This window comes from Pogona vitticeps, chromosome 5 (assembly GCF_051106095.1).
Source record: "Pogona vitticeps strain Pit_001003342236 chromosome 5, PviZW2.1, whole genome shotgun sequence".
NCBI classification, from domain to species: domain Eukaryota; kingdom Metazoa; phylum Chordata; class Lepidosauria; order Squamata; family Agamidae; genus Pogona; species Pogona vitticeps.
In genome coordinates, this window is record NC_135787.1 from 96254288 (window position 1) to 96278740 (window position 24453).

At 42.8% G+C, this 24453-nt stretch overlaps 2 protein-coding genes across 4 annotated transcripts in view; both read left to right on the plus strand.

The window, feature by feature from the left end:
• CRMP1 (collapsin response mediator protein 1) overlaps nt 1-17247 on the plus strand; it is a 63158-nt gene extending 45911 nt beyond the window's left edge. For both annotated transcript variants that reach the window (XM_073000966.2, XM_073000967.2), the window contains exons 9-14: nt 1444-1600; nt 2722-2863; nt 5647-5817; nt 9238-9417; nt 15520-15685; nt 16238-17247. In XM_073000966.2, coding sequence (XP_072857067.1) covers nt 1444-1600; nt 2722-2863; nt 5647-5817; nt 9238-9417; nt 15520-15685; nt 16238-16329 — 908 coding nt within the window. In that variant the 3' untranslated portion in view covers nt 16330-17247. The remainder of the gene's footprint in view (nt 1-1443; nt 1601-2721; nt 2864-5646; nt 5818-9237; nt 9418-15519; nt 15686-16237) is intronic.
• Nucleotides 17248-23038: 5791 nt separating this feature from the next.
• The window catches only part of FKBP4 (FKBP prolyl isomerase 4), a 39314-nt gene continuing 37899 nt past the window's right edge, over nt 23039-24453 (plus strand). The window contains exon 1 of one of the 2 annotated variants that reach the window (XM_073000970.2): nt 23039-23404. In XM_073000970.2, coding sequence (XP_072857071.2) covers nt 23306-23404 — 99 coding nt within the window. In that variant the 5' untranslated portion in view covers nt 23039-23305. The remainder of the gene's footprint in view (nt 23405-24453) is intronic. The other variant, XM_073000971.2, reaches the window with a different exon arrangement.

The window sequence follows — 24453 nt, forward strand, 5'->3', positions numbered from 1 at the left end:
CACCTTAACAGATTAACAATAATATCAATTGAGAGTGACATTTTAAACTAAAATGATCTTGAAGATGTCATTACTCAATTTGCATAACAAAAAGCAAGAAAAATGTAAACATTTTCTATTTGAAACCTCATAATATCGCCTTTAATCTATCTGTGGTAACAACAGTCCTCTCTGCACCTTGTGCAGTGCATTTCTCTGCAGATTGCCTGGACTCTGTATACAGTAGTGTCTCGCAAGACGAGCGCTCCGTTTTACGACGAAATCACATAACGACGCAAAAGCGATTGCAAAACGATGTTTCCTATGGGGGAATTTCGCTTTGCGATGATCGGTTCCCTGCTTTGGGAACTGATTCTCGCAAAACGACGATTTTACTACAGCTGATCGGCGGTTTCAAAATTCCCACTGGGTAAAAAAAATGGCTGCCCGCTGTTTTCTGGGATGGATTCCTCGCTGCACGGGCAGCGAAAATGGCCGCGCTATGGAGGATCTTCGCTGGACAGTGAGTTTTAAGCCCGTAGGAATGCATTAATCGGGTTTTAATGCGTTTCTATGGGCTTTTTAATTTCGCTTTACGTTTTCGTTCTACAGCGATTTCGCTGGAATGAATTAACATCGTAATGCGAGGCACCACTGTACTTTCTTATCCCTGTTGGATCCCCAATTACCTTTTGAGCAGCAAATTGACATCTCCAAAGATGGCACTGTAATAAGAAGTAGCACTTTAGCCCTTTGGCACCAAGACTCCTATTTTTATTGAAGGTTTTTCTTTGGATACACTTTTTGTTTTCTAATACTGAAGGCTTGCTTAGGGTCATCAGCCAGACTTTCTTTTCATTGCTCTGTTGTTTGTTTACTTAAGCATTGTTCATGTGTTTACTGCTACCAACACTACCTTAGCAAATCAGTCTTATTTATGTTATATTACATTGTTCATGTTGTGTGACCTATTTAGGGAGAGGGAGGAGGGAGGGGGCGCTATTATATTTTTTGTCCAGGGCCCACCAGAGAGGTGAATTGGCCCTGATGAAATATTATTCTCAGTTGGCACCTAATGAACCAAACAGTGGTCCATAGTTAGTCAATTGTTAGTCTCTTCATGGTTTTTCCTAGGACAGAATAATATGGTTTCCTTCTGCAAGTTGTTACTTAAGAAGCAGGACTGAAAGGGCATATTAAACCTTGATACACACCCTTCAGCATTAGTTAACTATTGTTAGAGTCACAACGGCTTTTTGTGCCTGTTTCTTGAGTTACTTTGAATAGTAATGTCAGAAAATAGTTTTTATTAACCATATTAATTGAGTTATTTTTTAATAACAGATCCATGTAGTTTGATTTCTTGTACATAGTTGAAATGTCTGAGCCAGAGGTTACAGGGCTGTGACAAAAGTCAGGAAATTAATGTCTATGATTCAGTTGTTCTATATTCTTTCTCCCAAGGTGCTCTTGTTTTAGGGGAGCCAATCACAGCCAGTTTGGGAACAGATGGGACACATTATTGGAGCAAAAACTGGGCGAAGGCTGCAGCATTTGTGACTTCACCACCTCTGAGCCTGGATCCGACAACATCTGATCATTTGACCTCACTTTTAGCATGGTATTTATTTGCAAATACTTAGCCATCACTGGTCCCAAATTAAGGGAAGTCCTTAAGCATCCTGGATATGAATTAAAACTGAATAAGTAACAATAAACAAGAGACTAAGTGAAAGTTGATTGATGCCTAAGCTCTCTTCTTCTGAAAAGAACAGCAAATCTTGGGATTACTGTTATCTATTGGAATAAGGCAGCATTGTACTTTTTTAGAATTTGAAAAACAATTGCAAAACCTCTGATCAGGAAGAGAAAAAGAAGGACTGCTCTAACATTTTCTACCCCCAATCACTCACAACTGTTTCACCCTTATGGGGATAAAGACATGGATATTCTGTAACTTTTCATGTTTAATAGGAAACGAAGCTTGAGAGGGGTGGTTTTGAGCAGCAGAGAGGGAAAAGATTAAACAATCCTGATCTTTCTGGTTCCTTCATTCAAACTGGGCAAAAAAGGGTACTTTTCAGGTTTTTTTTTTTTAAATTAAAAATAGAAACCATGTTGATGGCTCACTTGTTTCCCACATGATATATAGTTTTGCCCTCTATAAGACAAGGTTATGAAATCAGTTTTAAAATAATATGTAAAAACTCTGCTTGCTTACTTTAATTTTGGTTTCATTTATTCATACTTTCATATAAACCTAAAAGAAAATAAAATCACTTAGAAGGTTTTTAAGAAACAAGGATTTGAGGAGCAGCTATCATTGATGTGGAAGTGGAAGACAATATATTAGTTAACAGAATTGGAAATAACAGAAGAAAAATGAAAAAAATAAAGAAGACAAAAACATTGTGGCACCTTAAAGACTAATTGCTATATTTTAATGTCAGCTTTCGTGGACAAGTCGTCTTCCTCAGGCATAAGAGTGAGACTACATGGCAAATATATATACGGTTAAAATGCCCCCAAAATAAAGACACTGATTATTTCCTGGGTACAACTGTTGATAGTTTGATAGTGCAGCAATGACCTTTGGAACTGGAAATATTAGTTTTAAGAATATATATTCTGTGAATATACAGTATGAGCAGCACCAGTAGTGAAAAATGAAAAGTATAAGCAACCTGTCCTCCATCCATTTTAAATCATTAATTTATATATCTCATCTGTAAATTCCTTTAGTGGCGACCTGCAGGTGACTGGAAGTGCACACTGTACCTACAGCACAGCACAAAAAGCTGTTGGGAAAGACAACTTTACTCTGATTCCAGAAGGAGTTAATGGAATTGAAGAAAGAATGACTGTTACCTGGGATAAGTGTGTGGTAAGTCAATACAATCACTGTTCTTTGTTTGCCGGAGCAGTAGCAGCTGTTCTGTTCAACTGATACATTTTAAATCTAGCTTATATAGCTGGATAATGAAAAGCCAAAAGAAGCTAGCTGAATGACCAGAATTCAAGAACTCTTATTCCCACACTGGTCAAATCCTGTTAGTTGCACCCGCAAGTGTACTGCAAATTTTGTAACAATTGGAGGAGAGACGGCTCAAGTTAAGAAATCTTGCACAACAGATAATGTCTATGGTGATTACTTAATTCAAGATAATGTGCTTCCCCAAGTTGCTCTCTTTGCATTATGCTAGCATCAAATCCCAATAGGATTTTGGCCAGTGAGTTAAAGCCTTCACAGTACAATTCTAAATACAGTGGCGCCTCACTTAACGGGCGCCCCGTTTAACGATGAAATTGCATACTGACGAACTTTTTGTGATCGCTTTTGCGACCACATTGCGATGTTTTAAATGGGGAAAATCGCTTTGCAACGATCGGCACCCTGTTTCGCTTATCGATCATCGCAAAGCGATGATTTTTTAACAGCTGATCGGCAGTTCCAAAATGGCTGCCGGGTAAAAAAAATGGCCGCCCACTGTTTTCTGGGACGAATTCCTCGCTTACCGGTCAGCAAAAATGGCTGCCGTATTAGGATTTTCACTTAAAGGTGAGTCTGAAGCCCATATGAATGTATTGAAGGGGTTTCAATGCATTCCTATGGGCTTTTTAATATCGCATAGCAGCAATTTTTGCTGCACCGATTATCGTCACTAAGCGAGGCACCCCTGTATGTTCATTCAGGTGTAAGTCTCATTGTATTCTATGAGACTGACTCTCACTTAAGTGTTTACAGAAATTTAGCTTGAATTCACAGAATAATAGAATAAATACACAAAATGACATAATTCCTGTATTGTGTCCAGAAGACACAAGAGGAGAGGGGAATCATCATGGAAAACAAATTCAAATTCCCAAAACTTTGCAGTGACATAATGATGAGGTAGTATAGCTTCTGAAGTGACAGTTTCCTCACTATGTGTCTTTAGCCTTACTGTTCTTAGGAGTTGCTTGACAGGCAAAAATTAGGACTAGGTCTTTAGGGCCTTCTAGGAACCCCTACCCTCAAATCCTTCGTACCAGAGACTTTATGAAAATTCCACCTGGCAGAACCAGACTTACATACCCTGGTGGTGCTGCTGAATTCTGAATGCCTTTGTAATTTTCCCAGGCTGGATAGCTCATGTGTTAGATGTCTGACTGCAGGGCCAAAGGCTGGGAATCTTAATTTCCCACTGTACCTCCAGAGAATAGAGCCAAACTATGTAGCCTTGGACAAGCTGCACAGTCCTAGAGATCCCCCGCAAGAAGGGAATAGTAAACCATTTTTGAGTACACGCTACCTAGAAAACCCTGGATATGGCTGCCAAGAGTCATAATTGACAGTACACTAGTTTTATCATATTATTCCCTTTCCCACTGAAATAGTATGTAAGCTATACCGATTTCGTGGTCCCTTTGATGCTCCTTCTAAACTCTTGTGTGTCCCATGACTATTGTTTCAGCTTTTGGTAACTACATATTGACATAGTTCTCACATTGGGAAGTTTTATTTTATTAATGATGTCTATGCCACTTTTCAGGAGCAAGAGATGGCTCTCAAGGGGGCATTCAGTCAACAAATTTTAAACCACCATACAGTGGCACAATAGTAAATAGTAGAAGAAAAGGCCAATTAAAGTTATCTGTGTTGTTGAAAAGAGTAGAGCATCAAACCAAAAGTTTAAAAGCACAAAAATAAGCAAGAGAAGAACCACTGCAAACAAAACCTCCATTTCCTGTCAGCATTTCCACCTCCTTGCACTCATATCCATAAGCACAATTGTCTCCCCATTCCTCATCCCTTCACCCCATCTTTACTTTCTCCAGTAAATTCTGCTGGCAGCCCCTCCAAGCCTTAACATCTCCAGGTGCTGCATTGGCTTGGCTTTCCTTTAGCTGCAGTGGCAAACCAAAACAGTCCTGTTACCCATGACAGACACTTAGACTGTACCTGAACTTCAGCAGGCTTCTTCCAGAGTCATAGAATTCTTCCACCTTTCCCCTCCCCTGTGCCCTATGGTCTCAGTGACTCATTTCAGTTGCTGTCTACAGGCTCTTTTAAAACACTCCATTTTCAAGTACTTTCTGAGCTGTGTTACATCATTGGATTCAAATGATGTACAGGAAGGAGCTGCAGTTAAAATGTTCATCTGTAACTCCACCCCCTGGGCACACTAAGACCCTACAGGAAAATATGAGCTAGTGTAATCAGTTATCAGAATTATAACTTCAAATGATTCCAACAGATAATCCATTTGGAGTTATATAGGTGCCCATAGGCTATATCACTCCAGCATTTTCACCTTGCTACAATCCCTAATCTCATCTCTATGTACTTACCCTGTTTCCCCAAAAATAAGACCTAACCTGAAAATAAGCCCTAGTATGATTTTTCAGGATGTCCGTAATATAAGTCCTACCCCTCCCCAAATAAGCCCCAGTAAAGTGAACCCCACCCTCCACCATTGTACAGCAACCAGAAGAAGATGACAGGACTGTATTTGAATAAATTTAGATGACCATACATGAAAAAAATAAAACATCCCCTGAAAATAAGCCCTAATGTGTTTTTGGAGCAATAATTAATATAAGAACCTGTCTTAGTTTCAGGGAAACATAGTATTAGTACATCACTGCTATTATTATGATATGTTACTCATGGAAAAATTATCTTAGTCTACAGGTAAAATGGATGAAAATCAATTTGTTGCAGTTACGAGTACAAATGCAGCCAAAATCTTTAATCTCTATCCACGGAAGGGCAGGATTGCCGTGGGTTCTGATGCTGATATTGTGATCTGGGATCCAGAGAAGGGGAAAACAATTACAGCCAAAAGCCATAAATCGGTAAGAGGAAATGCTCATCAGTGTTTTGCGGTTGGGGGGGGGGAGTCACTTTCACAATATTATTGCTGTTAAAGACACAAACTGCTAAAAAGCCCTACATGTGGAAGCACAAAATGCACAGAAATGCTCTTTTCTGTACATCTCATCCAGTTGTGTTCAGAATACGTATGGACGGCAGTGCTGCTATGACTAGGCAGACACTAATATTTCCAGGCACAGCTGTCTACAGTTGTCCATCCTACGTGGACACACAGCAGAGGGCCTCATTTAGAGGAGCATTTATTTATTTATTTGATTTGTATCCCGCCCATCTGGTAGGTCAATACCACTCTATATATTCAATACTTTAAAAAAGATCTCTGGTTTATGTATGTGAGATATTATGCTTCTGTATCTACAATTCAAAACACCAGGAAATGACCTGATATTACTGCATAATGCTGTGCCTGTATTACCAGCAAGAAAAAGGATGCCAAGCTTTACATAGCAAAGGGCAACCTGAATGATGTCAACACTAATGGCAGCAGTCAAGATAGTCTACAGGATATCCTCTTCTGCTCACTACCATTCACAAAGATACATCAAGCAGGGAAAAATTGCAGACCTTGACTCCTTTTTTCATCAGTTAACCACTTCTCACCCAAACCCAAAGCAGTTGTTAGGACTGTTTTTCAGCAAGTGTGAATGGTAGTAATCACAAGAGGGTGTCCTGTAGACCAGTGGTCCCCTGCCTTTTTGACACCAGTTTAGTTGAAGACCATTCTCCCAAGGACCAGGGAAGGGGGTAGTTGTTATGCAGTAGGTTGTTTGAGGATAGCTTTCAATCAAGCTTGTTGTGCCAGGACAGATGAGCAGTGAGCAGGAGGTGAGTGACAATTGAAGCTCCGCCTCCTTTTAGATCAGCAGCAGCTTATAACCTACTAGGAGCGCGGGCTCCTATTAGATTCTAATGCCACAGGCGCAACTGCTCTAACAGCAGCAGGAGGGGAGCAGGGAATGAAGTTCCGCCTCCTGTCAGATCAGCAGCAGCATTAGAACCTAATAGGAGCACGCTGATAAGAGGCGGAGCTTTGCTCACCGCTCACCTCCTTCTTGCTTCTCATCTGTCTCAGCAACCCAGTCCTTCCAAGGCCACAGACCAGGGAGGGACCCCTGCTGTAGACCATATAATTTAAAGAAAGCCAGAATCCACAATCTGCTAAAGAAGGAGAAAGCTGACGTCATGTTTTTTTTTTTACAAGAATCTCATTAAAAAAAGAGTAAATGAGCTTAAATTTAGGTTGGTAGATATCTATGAAAAATCATTTGGTTTTTCAAAATCTAGATGTATTGCTATATTGATATCTAAAGAGTGTTAATTTAAAGTTAAGTTAGAAAAAAATACTAAAGGAAGATATTTAATGATTTAGGGACAACTTAGAGGCGAAGAATGTACTCTAGTTAATTTTATGCTCTGAATGAGCATCAAGGAGAATTTTTAAAGACCGTGTTAGATGGATTAGATAAAACTAGAAAAGGATTTATGATAATGGCAGGAGATTGTAATATGACAATGGATACAGTGAAAAACAAGACAAAAATATTTTTAAATGAAGAGGAAAGTCGAATTACAATATTAAATAATTTAGAAAACTGATTTAAAAGATGTTTAGAGGTAATTTAAGGGATAAGAAAGAAAATAAACTTTTTACTCTCCAGTACAGTATATAAAATCTATCAAGAACAGATTATATATTTGTATCAGGTGATTTTGTTAATTCAGAATGATATAGAAATAGACATTATACAAGTATCTGAACATGCTAAACTTAATATGGAATTTAATGTTACATGTGACTATAAGGAGGTGAAAAGATGGAGAATTGACACTAATATATTTTGTCATAAATATGTACTTGAAAATATGCAGAAAAATATAGAAGAGATATGGAAAATTAATGAGGGAGGCGCAAAAACAAATAATGTTGTGTAATACAATGAATGTAATTATAAAAGAATTAAGTATAATATAATATAATTTTCAAAAACAGCAGGATAAAAGGGTGTGATTATTAGAAGAAAATATTAAGAAATTACAAAGAGTATTTATAATATCCGGAGATCCTAGAATAATGTTTGAGTTACAAGCAAAGAGGAAAGAATTAACAGGTATTCAAATATAAAAAGTCCAGCAGAAATTAATAGATATAAAAAGACAATATTTTGAATTAGGTAATGGAAATTCTAAATTATTACGAAGATCTGTTCAATTAAAGAAAGCTAAAAATAATACAGGAATGATTATGGATGAAAATGGTAAAAGATGTAACAAAATGAAAAACAAAATAGAGACGTTTCAAGATTTTTCAAAAAAGATATATATACTAGTAATAATATGTTCGCTAGGTAGAGTTTAATTATTGAGGAACAACTAATTTTTTTTTACAAAATATGAATAGGGAAAGGATGGAACAGCACATCACTGAAAAAGAGATAGAAGAGTCAGTAATCAAATTAAAGGTAGAAAAGAAACTATTTCATATAAATTCAAGCTATATAATATGGAATGAGGCTTGGAAAGTTATTTTTTTAAAATAAAACATTAAAGGTAGTGGTTAAAGTATAAAAAAATATATTTTAAAGTAATATTTTTTTTTAGTGTTAAAAAAGATGAATGATAGAGAACAAACTAGAGTGATATTAAGCAAAGGAAGAATTTCATAGTTGAATAGTATTCAATTGGAAAATTGGGCTAATGAATGGAGAAAAAGGTAGGAGTATATAGAGATTTAACTAGATTTGAAGAAATTAGGGGAAAATGCAAAAATGTAGAAAGCAATAAAAAGTAGAAGAGGGATAATAAATGTAATATACATAGGAGGTTTGGAAGGAGGTTTGGAAAGGGGACTTAAAGGAAGAAACCAGTGTGAAAGATTGGAAGGTGATGTAGAATAAAAGAATAATGAAGAATTTGGCCATAGGAATTAAGGCAAATTGTTATAAAGCTAAACTCCAGGGCTTCAATTCAATTGAATTTATTTGTTATGGTTGGGTGACCAGCTCATAAAACATATTATATGGCTAAAATATACAAAATGCAATTTAAAAAGTGTATAACCAGTGCTTGCTTCACTTTATTTTTTGAGAGACTGAGGGCATAAAACTAAAAAAAAAGAAAAAGAAAAAAAAGACTATCCCGGTGTGGAAGGGTGCACTTGGTGTTAAATATATTGTGTATCTTGAGTTTAAAATATTTGTATTTATTCTTTTCCCCCTCTCTCTTTGTATTCTCTTTAATAAATAAATAAAACAAAAAATGTATTTAACTCACTCGTGATTAAATATTATGCTGCCATTCTTTATGCCATCTGTGATTGAATTAGTGTAGTGCAAAGCATGCCTATAAATAATTAGAATAACCCATGCATTTTTGTTGTTCAGGCTGTTGAATATAATATCTTTGAAGGCATGGAATGCCATGGCGCTCCACTCATAGTAATTAGCCAAGGGAAAATTGTGTATGAGGATGGAAATCTTCATGTAAGTAAAGGAATGGGTCGTTTCATTCCGCGGAAGCCTTTCCCTGAATACCTTTATCAACGGATCAAAATTAGGAATAAGGTAGGTTTGTGCACACTTTCAGAATCGAACACTGTTACTCTGTGGGTAGTGTTAAATTATGAATTGTCAGGGTGGTGTAGTGGATACAATGATGGACTAGGACCCAGGACACCTGCTTAACCATGGAAAATCATGGGGGTAAGGGGGTGGTAGCACTGGTAAAACCACTCCTGAAGTATCTCACTTATCCTGAAAGCTCTATTAAAGTTGCCATATGTCAGTTGCAACTCGATGGCACATCACATACGGAATAATTTATAGTCTTGAGAAATTTAGATTCTAAAAGCCCAGGACGAGGTGTACACAGAAAGAGAGTCTCCTCTTCAGGCAGGGGTTTGGAAGGCCAATGAGGAGGTGGTAGAACAGACTGACTCATTTCCATTTCCCCTCCTCGTGTATAGAGCTCACATATGAGGAGAATGATGGAATAGGGGTTTTCATCACACACCTCTTAATGAATATACATAGAGTATGAGTGCACCATCATTCCAATTTGTAAGTATCCCTTGTGCAAGTAGGGACATATTTGCTCATCTGGGACCAACTTCTGTCCTTCTCACCTTCTTTGCAAGTCATAACTTAAAATCTGGGAACACAAAATTTCTCCAGAAACGAGGGTCTTGTTGTTTAGTTGTTACGTTGTGTCCAACTCTTTGTGACCCCATGGTCCAGAGCACACCAGGTCCTCCTGTCTTCCACTGCCTCCCAGAGTTGGGTCAAATTCATGTTGGTTGCTTCGCAGACACTGTCCAGCCATCTCATCCTCGGTCGTCCCCTTCTCCTCTTGCCATCACACTTTCCCAACATCAGGGTCTTTTCCAGGGAGTCTTTTCTTCTCATTAGATGGCCAAAGTACTGGAGCCTCAGCTTCGGGATCTGTCCTTCCAGTGAGCACTCATACTTGATTTCCTTCAGAATGAATAGGTTTGATCTTCTTGCAGTCCAGGGGAACTCTCAAGAGTCTCCTCCAGCACCACAATTCAAAAGCATCAATTCTTTGGCGGTCAGTCTTCTGTATGGTCCAGCTCTCATTTCCATACATCACTACTGGAATAACCATAGCTTTGACTATGCAGACCTTTGTCGGGAAAGTAATGTCTCTGCTTTTTAAGATGTTGTCTAGGTTTGTCATCACTTTCCTCCCAAGAAGCAGGCTTCTTTTAATTTTGTGGCTGCTGTCACCATCTGCAGTGATCATGGAGGCCAATAAAGTAAAATCTGTCACTGCCTCCATATTTTCCCCTTCTATTTGCCAGGAGGTGAAAGGACCAGTGGCCATGATCTTAGTTTTTTTGATGATGAGCTTCAGACCACTTTTTGTGCTCTCCTCTTAAGAGGTTCTTTAATTCCTCCTCACTTTCTTCCACCAGAGTGGTATCATCTGCATATCTGAGGTTGTTGATATTTTTCCAGCAATCTTAATTCCAGTTTGGGATTCCCCAGTCCAGGCTTTTGCATGATGTATTCTGCATATAAGTTCAATAAGCAGGGGGACAATATACAGCCTTGTCGAATTCCTTTTCCAATTTTGAACCAATCAGTTGTTCCATATCCAGTTCTAACTGTTGCTTCCTGTCCCACATATAGATTTCTCAGGAAATAGATAAGGTGATCTGGCATTCCCATTTCTTTAAGGACTTGCCATAGTTTGTTGTGGTTGACATAGTCAAAGGCTTTTATGTAGTCAATGAAGCAGAAGTAGATGTTTTTCTGGAACTTTCTGGCTTTCTCCATAATCCAGCGCATGTTAGCCATTTGGTCTCTAGTTCCTTTGCCCCTTCAAAATCCAGCTTGTACTTCTGGGAGTTCTCAGTCCACATACTGCTGAAGCCTGCCTTGTAGGATTTTGAGCATAACCTTACTAGCATGTGAAATGAGTGCAATAGTATGGTAGCTGGAGCATTCTTTGGCATTGCCCTTCTTTGGGTCTGGGCAGGAAATGAGGGTAAGGAAACAGTTATTTTCCCCAAAGTGGTATTTTCTCTGTAAAACAAGCTGCAAAGAGAACTCGATGTTCCATTAGAGTGAAACTGTACTTCCTAGAGGCTTTCAGGAGCATGGTTCTGCTCTCAGACAGAGCAGGCATTCACCACATGCTTTGCTTTACTGAAAAACATGAGACTTCTTTAGTACCAAAGATGATGGCAAATAAAAAAGAAAGCTGAGAATTATGCATGCTGTCCACAGAAATGTTGTATACTCCTACATTAATAGGAAACACTTACTTTTGCACATCCTTTCCCACCACACAGAAAAGAACAGCAGGAAGTTGAGCTACTATGCTGTATTTCTTGCAAAGAGTCCAATTCCTATGTTGGAAAAGATAGGTTGTGTGAGATATTGATGCTTTAACCTTCCCCACCTGTGCTTTTGACTCTCTCCAAATATCTTGGAGTCAAGCTACAATATTACTTTACTGGATTAGAAGGGTCTTCAATCTTTACCTGCAGCAGCAGTCAAAGAAGGCACTGGAGGAAGAGCAAGATGAAGCAGAGGAGGAAAATGCTAAGGAAAGAACAAACATAGTGGAGGAACCACCACAGAAAAGGTCACACTTAGGAGCAAAAGAAGAAGACACTCTTTACTGGAAATGCAAAAACACTTTCAGATTCTTGAAGAGCAATCAGACAGTATGCAGAAGATGATATGCAGGGGACCACACAAGAGGACATGAGAAAGGCTGAAGCTCAGCCAAGCAGAGTCATCAAACCCACACCCTACAAAAAGAGGAAGAGAAGGGTAGTTGTAGTAGGAGACTCCCTACTGCGTGAGAATGGAACAGAAATACGCTGGGAAGACCCATGCATGGACCCACCTAGTGTACTGTCTCCCTGGAGAACAGGTATGAAATGTGATGGAAGGATTGCCATCGCTCACTCATAAATAAAGATGGGAGTATTCATATATGAATATCCCCGCACAGGTGGAAATAACGAGGGTCCGGTCCCATGGGGCTGGACTGTCCACTCATTATTCCACTGCTGACGCAAGCTCATCGGACCTTCCTATTGCATCGTTGTCCTCAATCGGTTACCCAGTCCTGGCAGGAGGCAGGATGACAAACCTCTCTGCTAGGTTGGAGAGTGGCTAATCCATTGCGAAGAACAGTGCAATAGGAAGCCTCCACAGAGCCAGTGGCAGCGGCAAAATCATGAGACGGTGGCAGAGGTGAAATCCCTCGTTATTTCCACCTGTGTGGGGATATTCATATACGAATATCCCCATCTCTACTCATAAAACCCACAAATGCATATCCGTTTTTTTCTCATCCATTTGGGAACAAATGGCAAAGCCAAGAGGAACTGTGAAGAAATCACATCCGACTTGGAAGCTCTAGGAAGGAAACTCAACGATTTTGGGGCCCAGATAGTCCATCCTACCAGTACTCAAAAGAGGAACTAAAAGGAAAGGGAAATACTCCTTCGAACAACTGGCAACAAAGATGGTGTCAATGAGAGGGATTTGGGTTTGGGGACCATGGGCTAAGCTTCCTGGGGAATGGTCTGCTGCCAAGTGATGAGTTGCACCTCATAAGAACTGGGAAGAATATTTGGCCGCAGCGTGAAGAATTTCATCAGAAGAACTTTAAACCGAATTGGAAGGGGGAGGGAGATTCAAACTCAGAGATAAAGTAGATGTAAGTATATGTACAGTAAGAGGAAGAAATCAAGTACCTCTACTGGAGGCCAATAATCATTGTAAAAAATGTAGGAAGAGAAGCAGGCCACAAATCACATAACCTCTGGCCAGGAATATGCGAAACAAATAGAAGAACTGGAAATCCTAGTTCAGGAGGGTAAATATGACTTGATGGGGATAACTTGAAACTTGGTGGGATAACTCCCATAACTGGAATATAGCAATTGTAGGATAGCAGTTGTTCAAAAAAGAACAGAAAGGGAGTAACAGTATATGTCAAAAGCACATATTCCTGCATAGAAATACAGGCGGATGAGCTTGGTTGTCCAATCACGATCATCTGGATTAATATAACTGGGGCGAAAAACAAAAGGATCATGATAGTTGGGAGTCTACTACTGACTACCCAATCAAGACGAAGAGGCAGATGAAACCTTTGAAAAACAAATTCAATTATCTTGATATCTATTGGGAGATAAATTCTGTCAAATATGGCCCTTCCAAGAAATTTGTGGCTTGTGTGGCTGATTATTTTCTCCTGCACGAAGTGGAGGAAGAAACTAGAGGAGTAAATATCCTGGACTTGATCTTAACCAATAGAGATGACTTGGTGGAAGAAATTGCAGCAAGAGGAATTCTGGAAGAAAGGGACTATGTTCTACTTCAGTTATTGATTTCAAATGAAACAAAAGCAGTGTATACTGGATTTCAGGAAAGCCAGTTTTAATAAACTCTGATCAGTTATAGGAAAGGTCCTATTGCAGGAGATCCTAAAAGGAAAATGAGTTCAAGATGAGTGGGAATTTCTAAAAGAAGATATTCTAAAGGTGCAAAACAAACAATTCCAACAAGAAAAAAAATCAAAGACAGCAAAAAAAGACCAATATGGCTTCATGAAAAGATCAGAGATTATCTGAAAATTAAAAAGGACACATAGGAAGTGGAAAGAAGGCCAGCCTACAAAGGAAGAGTAAAGACAAGTAGCAAAGAACTGCAGGGATGGCATTAGGATGAAAATGAGTTGAAGTTAGCAAGAGATACTAAAAGCAAAAAAAAAAAAAAAAAAAAGAGCATTCTTTGGATATGTGTGTAGAAAAAAAGAGAGAAAAGAGACAATGGCAAAGCTACTCACTGTGGATAGGAAAATGATAACAATTTACAAAGAAAAGGCAGAATTGCTCAATTCCTATTTCAGCTCGGTCTTTTCCGAAAAGTCTCTGCAACCCTCCAAACAAGTGTGAAGTAGAAAGGGAGGCAATCAGATTTCTGCTTGAGATTGATAAACAAGTAGTCAAGGAATACCCTCTTTTCAAGTATTTCTAGAGAGTTCCTCTGCACAGTCACTGAAAGGTGTTCAAAGTATCTTCTAGGTGTGGCTTTTAACAATCCTATCATACTCAGTATTCCTGAGGGAAGATTCACAACAGAGAATGGCCAGCTAGTTGCACTGCTTGAAGGTAGTTTAAATATGTTCCACCAGCAGCTCCTAACATAATCCACAACAACACTCTTTCAAGGGAAATGCAGATGAGTAGCAGCCTTTCAAAAGTGATGCCCAACTCTTGTCTTTTGTGAAATTCGCATTTTTGACTGCTCAGGCTCACTACACTTTTTGTGACAATTCTCAGAATATGCCAAAAAAACACTTAATGGACCCAAAAGAGTTAGAGACCATGGCCTTTTTGTACTGCACTTGATTTTTGGGTGATTAAAAGTAAATGTTTTTATAAAATGTACTTATGTAGATGAGGAAGTGGCAGTTTAAAAAGCCTGACTCACTTACATGTGCTCTGTTGCATCTTCGGGTGATTATCTAAAGAAGGGTAGGGTAACTTTGGCAGGCCAAATCTTTGCTCTCACATCTTCCACAAGCTTGGAAAGTTCTGAATGTTCTATTCAAAGGTGAGGGGGATTAGACATTTATTTCTGATTGGAATTTTTGGTTTTGGGGGTGGGGGTCTTCCAAACACAACCTGCTAACCTTAAACAAAGGCAATGCTCTAGGCTTCCAGTGGCAAAAAATACATTGTGACTCTCCCTGTCCCCCCCCCCTTTTTTTTCTCCCTGGCTGACTTGGGGGCATCAAAATGCCCTTGGGCACAGACATCCCTGCTCTACAATCAACCAGAGCAAGCATTTATTTCTCCACAGAAAGTGAAAGAGATCCACTTTAAAGCATGTGTAGTTAAGTTAATGAAACTAGGGCTTCCTTCCTTTCCACAAATATCCTGTACAGCTCCCTGGGAGTTGGGAAACCCTGCTGAACGGGCTAAGCTGTGGTGCAGTAACAGGAAGATCCCTGAAAATGGGAAAGAGGCACCTTCTACAAGCAGTCCTTTGGTCTGCCACAGAAGGTAGAGATCCTCCATTCAACTCTATGAAGAGTGGAGGGTGAGGATGGCAACCATGACTAAAATGCCACACTACTGAGGGTGAATAAATATTTCTATTTGTGATGTGCAGGTAACAGAATTACAAGGTGTTTCCAGAGGAATGTATGATGGGCCAGTTTATGAAGTACCAGCAACGCCAAAATATGCAACTCCTGCCCCTTCCACTAAATCCTCTCCTGCTAAAACCCAGCCTCCACCAATCAGGAACCTCCACCAGTCTAATTTTAGCTTATCAGGTAAGACAGTGCAACTATCAAAAATCATTTTGAAAGTATGTCCTCTTACAGGTAATAGATTTCTGCAAACCCTCAGCAGTTCACTGATGCATAACAGACACATAACAGATGTACTGCTTTTGGACAGCTTTCAGAGTTGAAGGCCTTGCTCTGTATATCTTGTGAAGAAACCTATACGGCTCCCTGTATTTGGAGTGTCTGCTCCATACACTCACTTAGGGTTGGCTGCCCAGTTCCAACAGAAGTTCACATTGCTTCTTTGGTGGTCCAGTGATTCCATTTGTAGTGGACCAGCATATGCATTAGGCTCCTTGAAATTAGGGTAGGGATTTAGGAATCAGTATTAAATGAGAGTGTGAGGGATGTGGATATGTTGTTTCAAAGCAGTTGTCGCCAAAAGTGGTGCAGTAGGCGACAATTGGATTTGAATTTTCTTCTAAAAGCAATCAGTAAAATTATGAAAAGATGCTTTAGTGTTCCCATTGAACGCTGAAAAAAGCTAAAGCTGAGAAGCTATTCATGAACATTCACTTCGGGATTACTGTTGCACAGGTGCTCAGGTAGATGATAACAACCCACGCCGTACTGGACATCGCATTGTTGCACCTCCTGGTGGCCGTTCCAATATTACTAGTCTTGGATAAGCTGAGATGGAAACCTGGAAACCACGAATGAAAGAAGGCTCATGGGAACCATCTTATTTCTCTTTCATATCTGTGTTGTTGACTCCACACTTTTATTTGGTATTAATGTGAGGAGAAAATAATTGTCTCCATTTTTTTAAAAAAAAAGTTTCACCTAGAAAGAGGTCACCATAGTGTAGTGTGTTTGTTTCGAATTGATTGCCTCACAATTGTGCTTTCATACCTGTGTCACCTTAAAGCATGGTGCTTCCATTGCCCCATTAGTGACTCTGCTTTTTTAGTTTTGTCTTGTAATTACCTGGTGGTTCTTTGGACCTCCTCCCACACCTTTCACCCTTAGCTGTGATAGAGTAGTTGGTGCATGTTAATAAGTTACTGATGCAAGTTACATTTTGTGAGTGAGTGCATTTTAGACACGTTGCCAACAATTAATTAGACATGATGCCAAAGTAAGCAGTTCTGCTAATGAAGAAAACGCATAAACATCTTAAAAATATATGCTGTAGAATAAATAGATCAGGCAGCTTTTTGTTAATGCAAATTTTTAATTTATTATAGACCCAGACAAGAAGAGTTATCAAATAAAAGCTGCACTAGAGGCACGCCTGGTGGCTGTAGGCCACTTAGAACATTCCAAGTCTGTGTGTTTGTATGTTTTTAGGAAGAGCCATAACTATACACTGACACGGTTGCTGTCTTTTTAAGAGGATTTCCACATTTTGGCAGTAGCTTTCACCCTTTGCATGAAATTTTAATACTACCAAACAAATCAAATTGCTGTTGGATTTTTAAGGTCTTTGTACAGATTTTTTTCTTTTCTTTTATAAATCACATTCACTTTTACTTATGTATCAGATCTACTAGATGTTCTTTTTTTTTAAATTGAAAGCTTGTGAAATAAAATGAACTGAAATGAAATATTTTTCTTCATTTTGATTGCTCATAAAGAACACTGTTATTATTCAATGTCTTTCATTTGGATTTCAGTAGAAAGTGCAGAAGCAGAAGAAATTAAAGAAATGACAGAAAGGGAATATATCAAAAGACTGTGGCAAATCTTAAAATCGAAATTAAATGGTGGAAATATAAATCAAAGCCATAAACACATGGGCAGGTTCAATGGAGGCTGTGGATGACTGCAAATACGGCAGGTAGTAGAGGAGGAAAAAAGAAACAAACATAAGTACAAGTAGGGAAAAATTACTTGAGGCAGTGAAAATGGAGAATATTTTGAAAACAACAGAAACAAAGGCTCAATATAAGAAACAATAATGTGAAAAGAAATTAACAGCTGGAAAAATAAACCACTACATGGACAACATCCATCCCCTCATTTCCCTCTCTCTCCTCCAGACTTCCCACTGGGGGAGCCCTGGAACCCTTGCCACCTCCCTCCAGTAGTCCCCAGTGACTCATGCAGATCCCCATCTGAGGACTCATCTGAGAATGTCTCTGACATGGAGGAGTCTGTAAGTGATGGGTAGTGCGCCTGTGGCGAACTGTCTCCATACACCTTCTCTTCTTGTGCCTCTTGGAGTGTGGCCTCTCTGGTCTTGAAGCTGTGGAAGAGTTGTATTCCATTGTCTCTGTGTTGGCCCTTTCTACTAAATGCTTCCCTTTTCTATGCCTCCTGGGCTTTGACCTCTCTGAAGAGGAAGGGCTTGTATCTCCAGTCTTTGTATGGGCCCATTCCTCTGAACATCTCCCCCCGCCCCCCAGTTCCTCCTAGTATGTGGCCTCTCAGGACCTGAGGCAAGTGAAGAGCTGTTGTATCTATATTGGATCATTCTTCCTGGCTTTGCCTGCTACTCACCATTGCTGTTGCCTGCGCTGCTTGTACCTGCATGCAGTGATGTTCTGGAGCATCTCAGTCCAGGTGCACTATCTTGCTGCTGGCTGGGCATTTTGTTCTCGGCCCTGGAAACTAGGGCACAGCTCCACCTGCAGTGGACTGCCCGCATTCTGTATTACCTATACGAGGGAGGGGCCCAGCTTCCCCCCACCCCAGCAGCAGGTGCCTTTCTTTTGGGAGGCATCCTATATGAAGCCACCCAAGGAAAGGAAAAAAGTTGTGGGGGGTTTGTGATCCTTTCCCGGGGGGGTTGTGATATCAGCTGTGGTATAGGCATGCCCTTTCAGGTCTTTCCCCTGATTTTTTCTTCTTCTCCCTCTCCCTTTTTTGTTGGGGGAGCTGCTATGCAGGCCTCCCAACCCCTGGTGCCCCCTTTCTCCAGCAGGCAATGCCCTCTGTTGTCTTCTTGATCCGATATAGTCCTGTCTTTCTCCGCTGCCTCCCCACGCCCTTGCTGCTCTTCACAACTGCCTTTCTTCTTTGCTGCCTCTTCCTCCCTGGCTTTCTTCTTTGCCTCATTGCCGCTGTCCCTCCCTGCTTCTCTTCACCAGGAGATCCTGCCAGGAACGCTGCCCAAAAGCAACTGAGGCTACTGGCAGGCCAGCTCCTATTAAATGCTAGGCTGGCAGACCAAATTGAAAACTCCTCCCTCCAGGTCCACCTCCAGCTGCTGGCCCCGCCCACTGCCCACACTGACCAATCAGGGGGTGCTTGTCTGATCCCTGCCAGTTGGGCAGCTCCCAGAGAGCTGTGTGGCAGCGCCACATGGCCAGCCACTATTCTGAGATCAGCTAGGGAGCGCGGAAGCCTGGCCACTGCCTCTTCCACAATGTAGCCCTCTGGTAAGTCTTGGGCCGATTTTATCTATAAAACCATTGGGCACAGTCCTCGTATTGTTGCAAAGACATCAAGCTGCAGCAGGAAAGAATTATACTGTACATTCAGTTCTATAGTTCTGTACTGAAACAACAACAACAAAACATGGTGAGTGTTCAACTACTATACAAAAAGACAGGTGAGATAAAGTATCTATTGGCAATGACACCAGATAGTGTGTCAGCATCATATGCGAGTCCCAGATACATGGATCTTTTGGACCAAGTTACATAGCAATCACTAGATCCCATTACATTGTCCTGACAAAACAGGCAGGCCAGGCAGCTAAAATTCGTGGCAGGCCAAGTCCCTGAATCAGTGTGGGACACTATGCTGGAGTAGTCATATGTTGTTTGTTCAACTTGCTTGAAGGAGCAAGAAATATAGTTGAGATACTGAAGTGAAAGAAGTTGGATATAAGATGCAAATTCAGAGTTAATATATTGCATTGAAAAACAGGAAAGCAGCAGAGATGGATATTGGTAGTAGTTGTTGACAGAGACAGCATGGAATATGCATGCCAGACACATGCATGTTTAGCTCATCCACCCACATCCACCTTGACTTATCTCCAGCTTCATTCTGGCACCAAGCAGGTGGACAGAGACACCAAAAAGACACTTGCTCTGGATCTCGGAACCAGTTGAGGAACACTGAGTTGGGTGGAAAAGTTATGTTCAGAGCTGAGACACAGCACTGAAAGCAGCAAAGTGAGCAGAAGCGGAGGCAGGCAGAACCAGGAGACAGCTTTGTGGAATATCACCAACAGATATGTGTGCCTTATGTTGAGAACTTGTCATGTTGGACATAATAGTCACACCTATTCCAGTGGATGGAGCCTTTGGTCTGCCAAGCCTTTGCAGCTGGTTTCCCAGTTCTCCTACTAGACCAGTGTTTCCCAACCTTTTTAAAGTGGCAATCTGCTTTTATAATAGCCAGGTAATCTGTGACCCCTGGTTGCTGCACCTCAGGAAAGACATGGTGGAACTGGAGAAAGTGCAGAAGAGAGCAACTAAAATTATTACAGTACTGGGCTGGGGCACCTCCCTTATGAGGAAAGGCTACAGCGTTTGAGGCTCTTTAGTCTAGACCAGGGGGCAGGGAACTTTTTTACCTTTTACCCCTCAAAAAATTTATATACGTATATACATTACCCCCCCTTCGCACTCGCCGCGCCTCTGCGCTCACCCAGGACCTGCCACCACCGCCCGGGCAGCAAGTCTGGAGCCACCACACCACTGGGAAAGCGCATCCTTGGTGAGGGGAGGCGGGTGCCACAGGACCAGCAGGTCCACTGGCCATGAGCTCATGTGAGGCGGGGCAGGAAGGAGAGCCCTGGCCAGGGCTCCGCCAGACAAAGAGTCCAGCTGGCCCAGTATGCCGCCCTCCCCCACACACTTTAGAGGCGAGGAGGGCAGGCGGGTGCCCTGTGCAGTTCCTTGCCGGGGCTGGCTCTCACCGCAACGGAATGCCCGCCTACACACAGCATCGTCGGAAAAAAAATGTCTGGGGGTAAAATGCCTGCCGCGACTGTCCTCCTTACCCCCAAGATTTTCATTTTTACCCCATTTGGGGTAATTTACCCCTGTTCCCTGACCACTGGTCTAGACTCTAGAGAAAAGGTGCCTGAGGGGAGACATTATTGAGACGTCTAAATTTATGCAGGGGATGGATAAAGTGGATAGAGGGAAGCTCTTTTCCCTGTCACTCAATACCAGAACCAGAGGACACCCACTCCAATGGAGTTTTGGGAGAATGAGAACAGACAAAATATTTCTTTACTCAGCATGTTGTTAGTCTGTGGAACTGCACTCTGGCTGTAGGTCTTATTTTTCTCAAGGAGGCTATTGGAGATAGGTTCAAGTGTATGGGAGCAGAGTTTGTAAAGCAAGCAGTCAAGGACAAAGCATTGTCCAATATTGGAAGGAGGGGTGGAAATAACAGGAGAATAGCTGGTAAAAATGCCACCAGCGTTGCCATTCTCCGCGACAAGAGGACAGATGGAGAATCCTTGCTGGGCATGCCGGGAGATAAGGCGGGAAAGGGATTCCCCTGGCAATTGACATCAGTGGAGCCTCCCAGTTCCGAATGGGTCCCCGCAACGGGTTCCCAGTAGAATTCCACAGCGAGCCAGTGCCAAACTTCAGCGAACTCCTCGGCAAGCCTCTCGGCCCTCCGCAGTCCCTCCACGTCAGGCTCACCAAGCCTCGCAGAGACCTCCTCCAAGCTTTCCCGCAGACGTCTCCGATCTTTCCGGGGGGGGGGTGTTTCTCCGGGGAATTATCCGAGCCGGCGAGCAACTCCAAGTCACTCTGCACTGGGCTTCGTCCATCGAAGCCCCAGCGCCAGGCCCACCAACCCCGACGGATTCCCGGGGAGCCAGGCTCCTCCAAGCCCCTGCAACGCGAAAAGCAGGCGCCAGTAGAACCTCGCGACGAAGCTCCGCCGCGCAGGATCAAGCGAGCCGAGCGGCCTCTCCTCCCCTCCGCCAACTCGCCCCGAAGAGCTGCCCGAACATTGCATGCAATGAAGAACGTTGAAGTGGTGACTTGTTAAGTAGCAGCGATTTGCTGCTGAGATTCATTTTACTTATGCCACATAAAAGATTTTGCTAATTGAAGTGTAAACAGACCAAGACTCAATTATCATACATGGATGTCGTTACTAAGTGCAATGTTTTCTGGTTTGATAACTGACCTCTGACGTTTTGGGGTCCATGTGCAACACCAAGTTAGCAATTACTAGTAATTATTGGGAACTAGCAATGAAAAAAAAAACAGGAGAATGCTGAAAAATAAACGTATAGACTACAAAATATATACAAAATGGTTCACAATTACAGAAACGTTAATTTAAAAATGAGCATCAAGAATGGACTTACAAGTCTAATTAGATGGGGAGAATCGGTAAAAGGAAGGTAAGGCCAATTACGAAGGTAACAGACACAAAGGCACTCGTTTTAACCCTACTTGGGTGAAAAGGCAGAAATAAAAATATGGAAATATTATTTTAAAAAAATCCTTTGCCCCTAGTTGTGGTCGGAGCCCCATCTCCCGCCGTTTTAGTAAAACAGGGACGTAGACCCACACAACCTGACAGCCCTCGTGCGGGGTCTGCCTCCTTTTCCTGCGGGGCATCTGCAGGTGCAGACGTGCTCTTTTTCCCCTTGATCCCTCCCGGCCCGACCGCAGGCAGGCAGGCAGGCCGGCTCCTGTGCCGCCCCCCCATCCGCCCCCCTCCCCGGGACCAGAATGCCATCATTCCGACGGTCTGTCGGGGACCTAGCAGCTGGTTTGTGCTCCTGAAGCAACAAACACGTAAACCGCGGGCCGTTTTGCCTGTCGTATGAAGTGACGAGCACGCAAGAAGGGAGTAAGACGCGACTGATCGGCCGAGCCCGAACCTCCCCGACCTGTGTCTGTGGCGCCCACCCCACCCCCCACCCTGTCCCGGGGGCAAGGAGGCGGCGAGGCCGGGCGCTCCGGCTTCTCTCCGGGGGGGGCGGGGGGCATGTGCGGCTGCCGGGCTTCAAATCCAGCCTCGGCCGCAAAGCTCGTCGGGGGATGTGCAGCCCGCCCTGAGGGGGGGCAGGGTGGTGTGAACAAAATGGAGCCGACTCCAGGGAGGTCCGCGGAGGGAAAAGGAGACAATAAACGTAGCAAATGAGCGCTGTGCGTGGCCACCTTGGCCAATGGGCTGCTTAGGAGGGCGGGGCGTCCGCGGAAGGCAGCGCGGAGGAGACGGATCCAGAGACCACTTCCTTAGCGGAGAGCCATTTCCGGCCCTGGGCGTTCGCCCTGCAAGCGCGCAGCCCCGAACGACGACCGCAACCACCGTTTCAAAGCCTCGTCATCCCCTCCTCCTCCTCCCGCCCCACCAGACCGCCGCCTCCTCCTCTTCCTCTTCCTCCTTTCTAGAAGCTTCTCGCTCTCCCTCCTTCAGTCCGTCTGACGGTTGGTGGCGCTGTAGAGGCGGGAAAGAGGTCGGTTGGGAGACCGAGGAAGAGCCGCCTCTTTGCTTCCTTCCCGCCGGAGAGGAAACAGGCCCCGCTCGCCGCCTGAGGAGTGGCCGCTGCCAAGGGCCGCCTGTTTAGCTCCGTTACCCCGGCGGAGCTTCTGGGCTCGGGTGGAGGGGAGGAAGAAGGAGAAGGAGAGTCCCCGCCCGCCCGCCCGCTCCCGCCACCCCCCCCCCAGCTGCGGTCTCGGGTCCGGTCCAGTGCCTCAAGAGGGGCGAAGAAAGGAGGTCATCATGACCGCCGAAGAAGGGAAGGCCGAGGAGATGAGCGCGGCGCCGGAGGGAGAGGGAGGAGTAGACATTTCGCCCAAGAGCGACGGTGGAGTCCTCAAGGTACCGCCGCCGACTGGACGGAGCGATTGCGAGGAGGAGGCGACGCTCATGGGCAAGATGGGGGTTTGAGCTGACGCGGGTAGCGGGGTATCAAAACACTCAGGTCGTCCCATGGGCTAGGTAGTTTAATAATCCACACAACGGTCTCGCAAGGTAGCGCAATATTATTTGCACGCCCACAGGGTGGACGAGACATGACCTTACTGAAGGCGATTTAGTGAATGCCTTGCAGAGGGAACGATCGGAAACCACGGACTTCTGGCAAGTCTTGCTACTCATGAAAGAAAAGAGTGCCATTGGAATGTGTGTTTTTTTTAAGTGTTTTGTATGCGATCTCTTCGAGATCCCCAAACAAACTAGATGAAAGAGTTTAGCGCTGACATTCCCCTGTTGCACAAATGAGGGCCAAGTTGAGAAGACGGTGCCTTTAAGGCCACGTGGGTTTCTGTTTTACCCCTCTCCTCCTCAACACTACCACGGAGTTCGTCTTGGTCTTCCCAGATGCATTCCTCTTTAATCAGTGCTCCCCTACAGGGAGGTGTTTGAAGTTTTGAGGGAATCCAATAAGGATACTGATATGCTATCATTAGAGAGCAGCCGAGGCACGTTTGTGGTACTGGATATCCTCCGGTTATGACTGAGGAGGAAAGAGAGACAGGTCGGTTTGAGTTGGGGGTTAATAATAATGTGTGATATTGGCAGGTTGCAAGCCAAGCATGTATACAGTAACCATACAGTACGTCTGAGTATGTGTAGAATGTTTCTCCTCCCCATCAGTACCACTTCTCAACACTGGACTTCTGTGCCTTGAATAGCAAATTGGTAAGCATTGAGTGTTGCAAGCTGCCTGTTAGTTTCAGTATGTTGAGCTGACTGTACCCAACATAAGGGAACAGATAGTTTAGCACGCATAAATAACCCCATGGTTAGCAGAATTAACTAGCTCTGTCACACTTTTTCTATAGAGAACAAGATCACATAAGCATGGTGACTTCACATATGATCGAATCTAGACCCTCTTGTTTTCGGGGCCGGGTCACTGTTTTTAA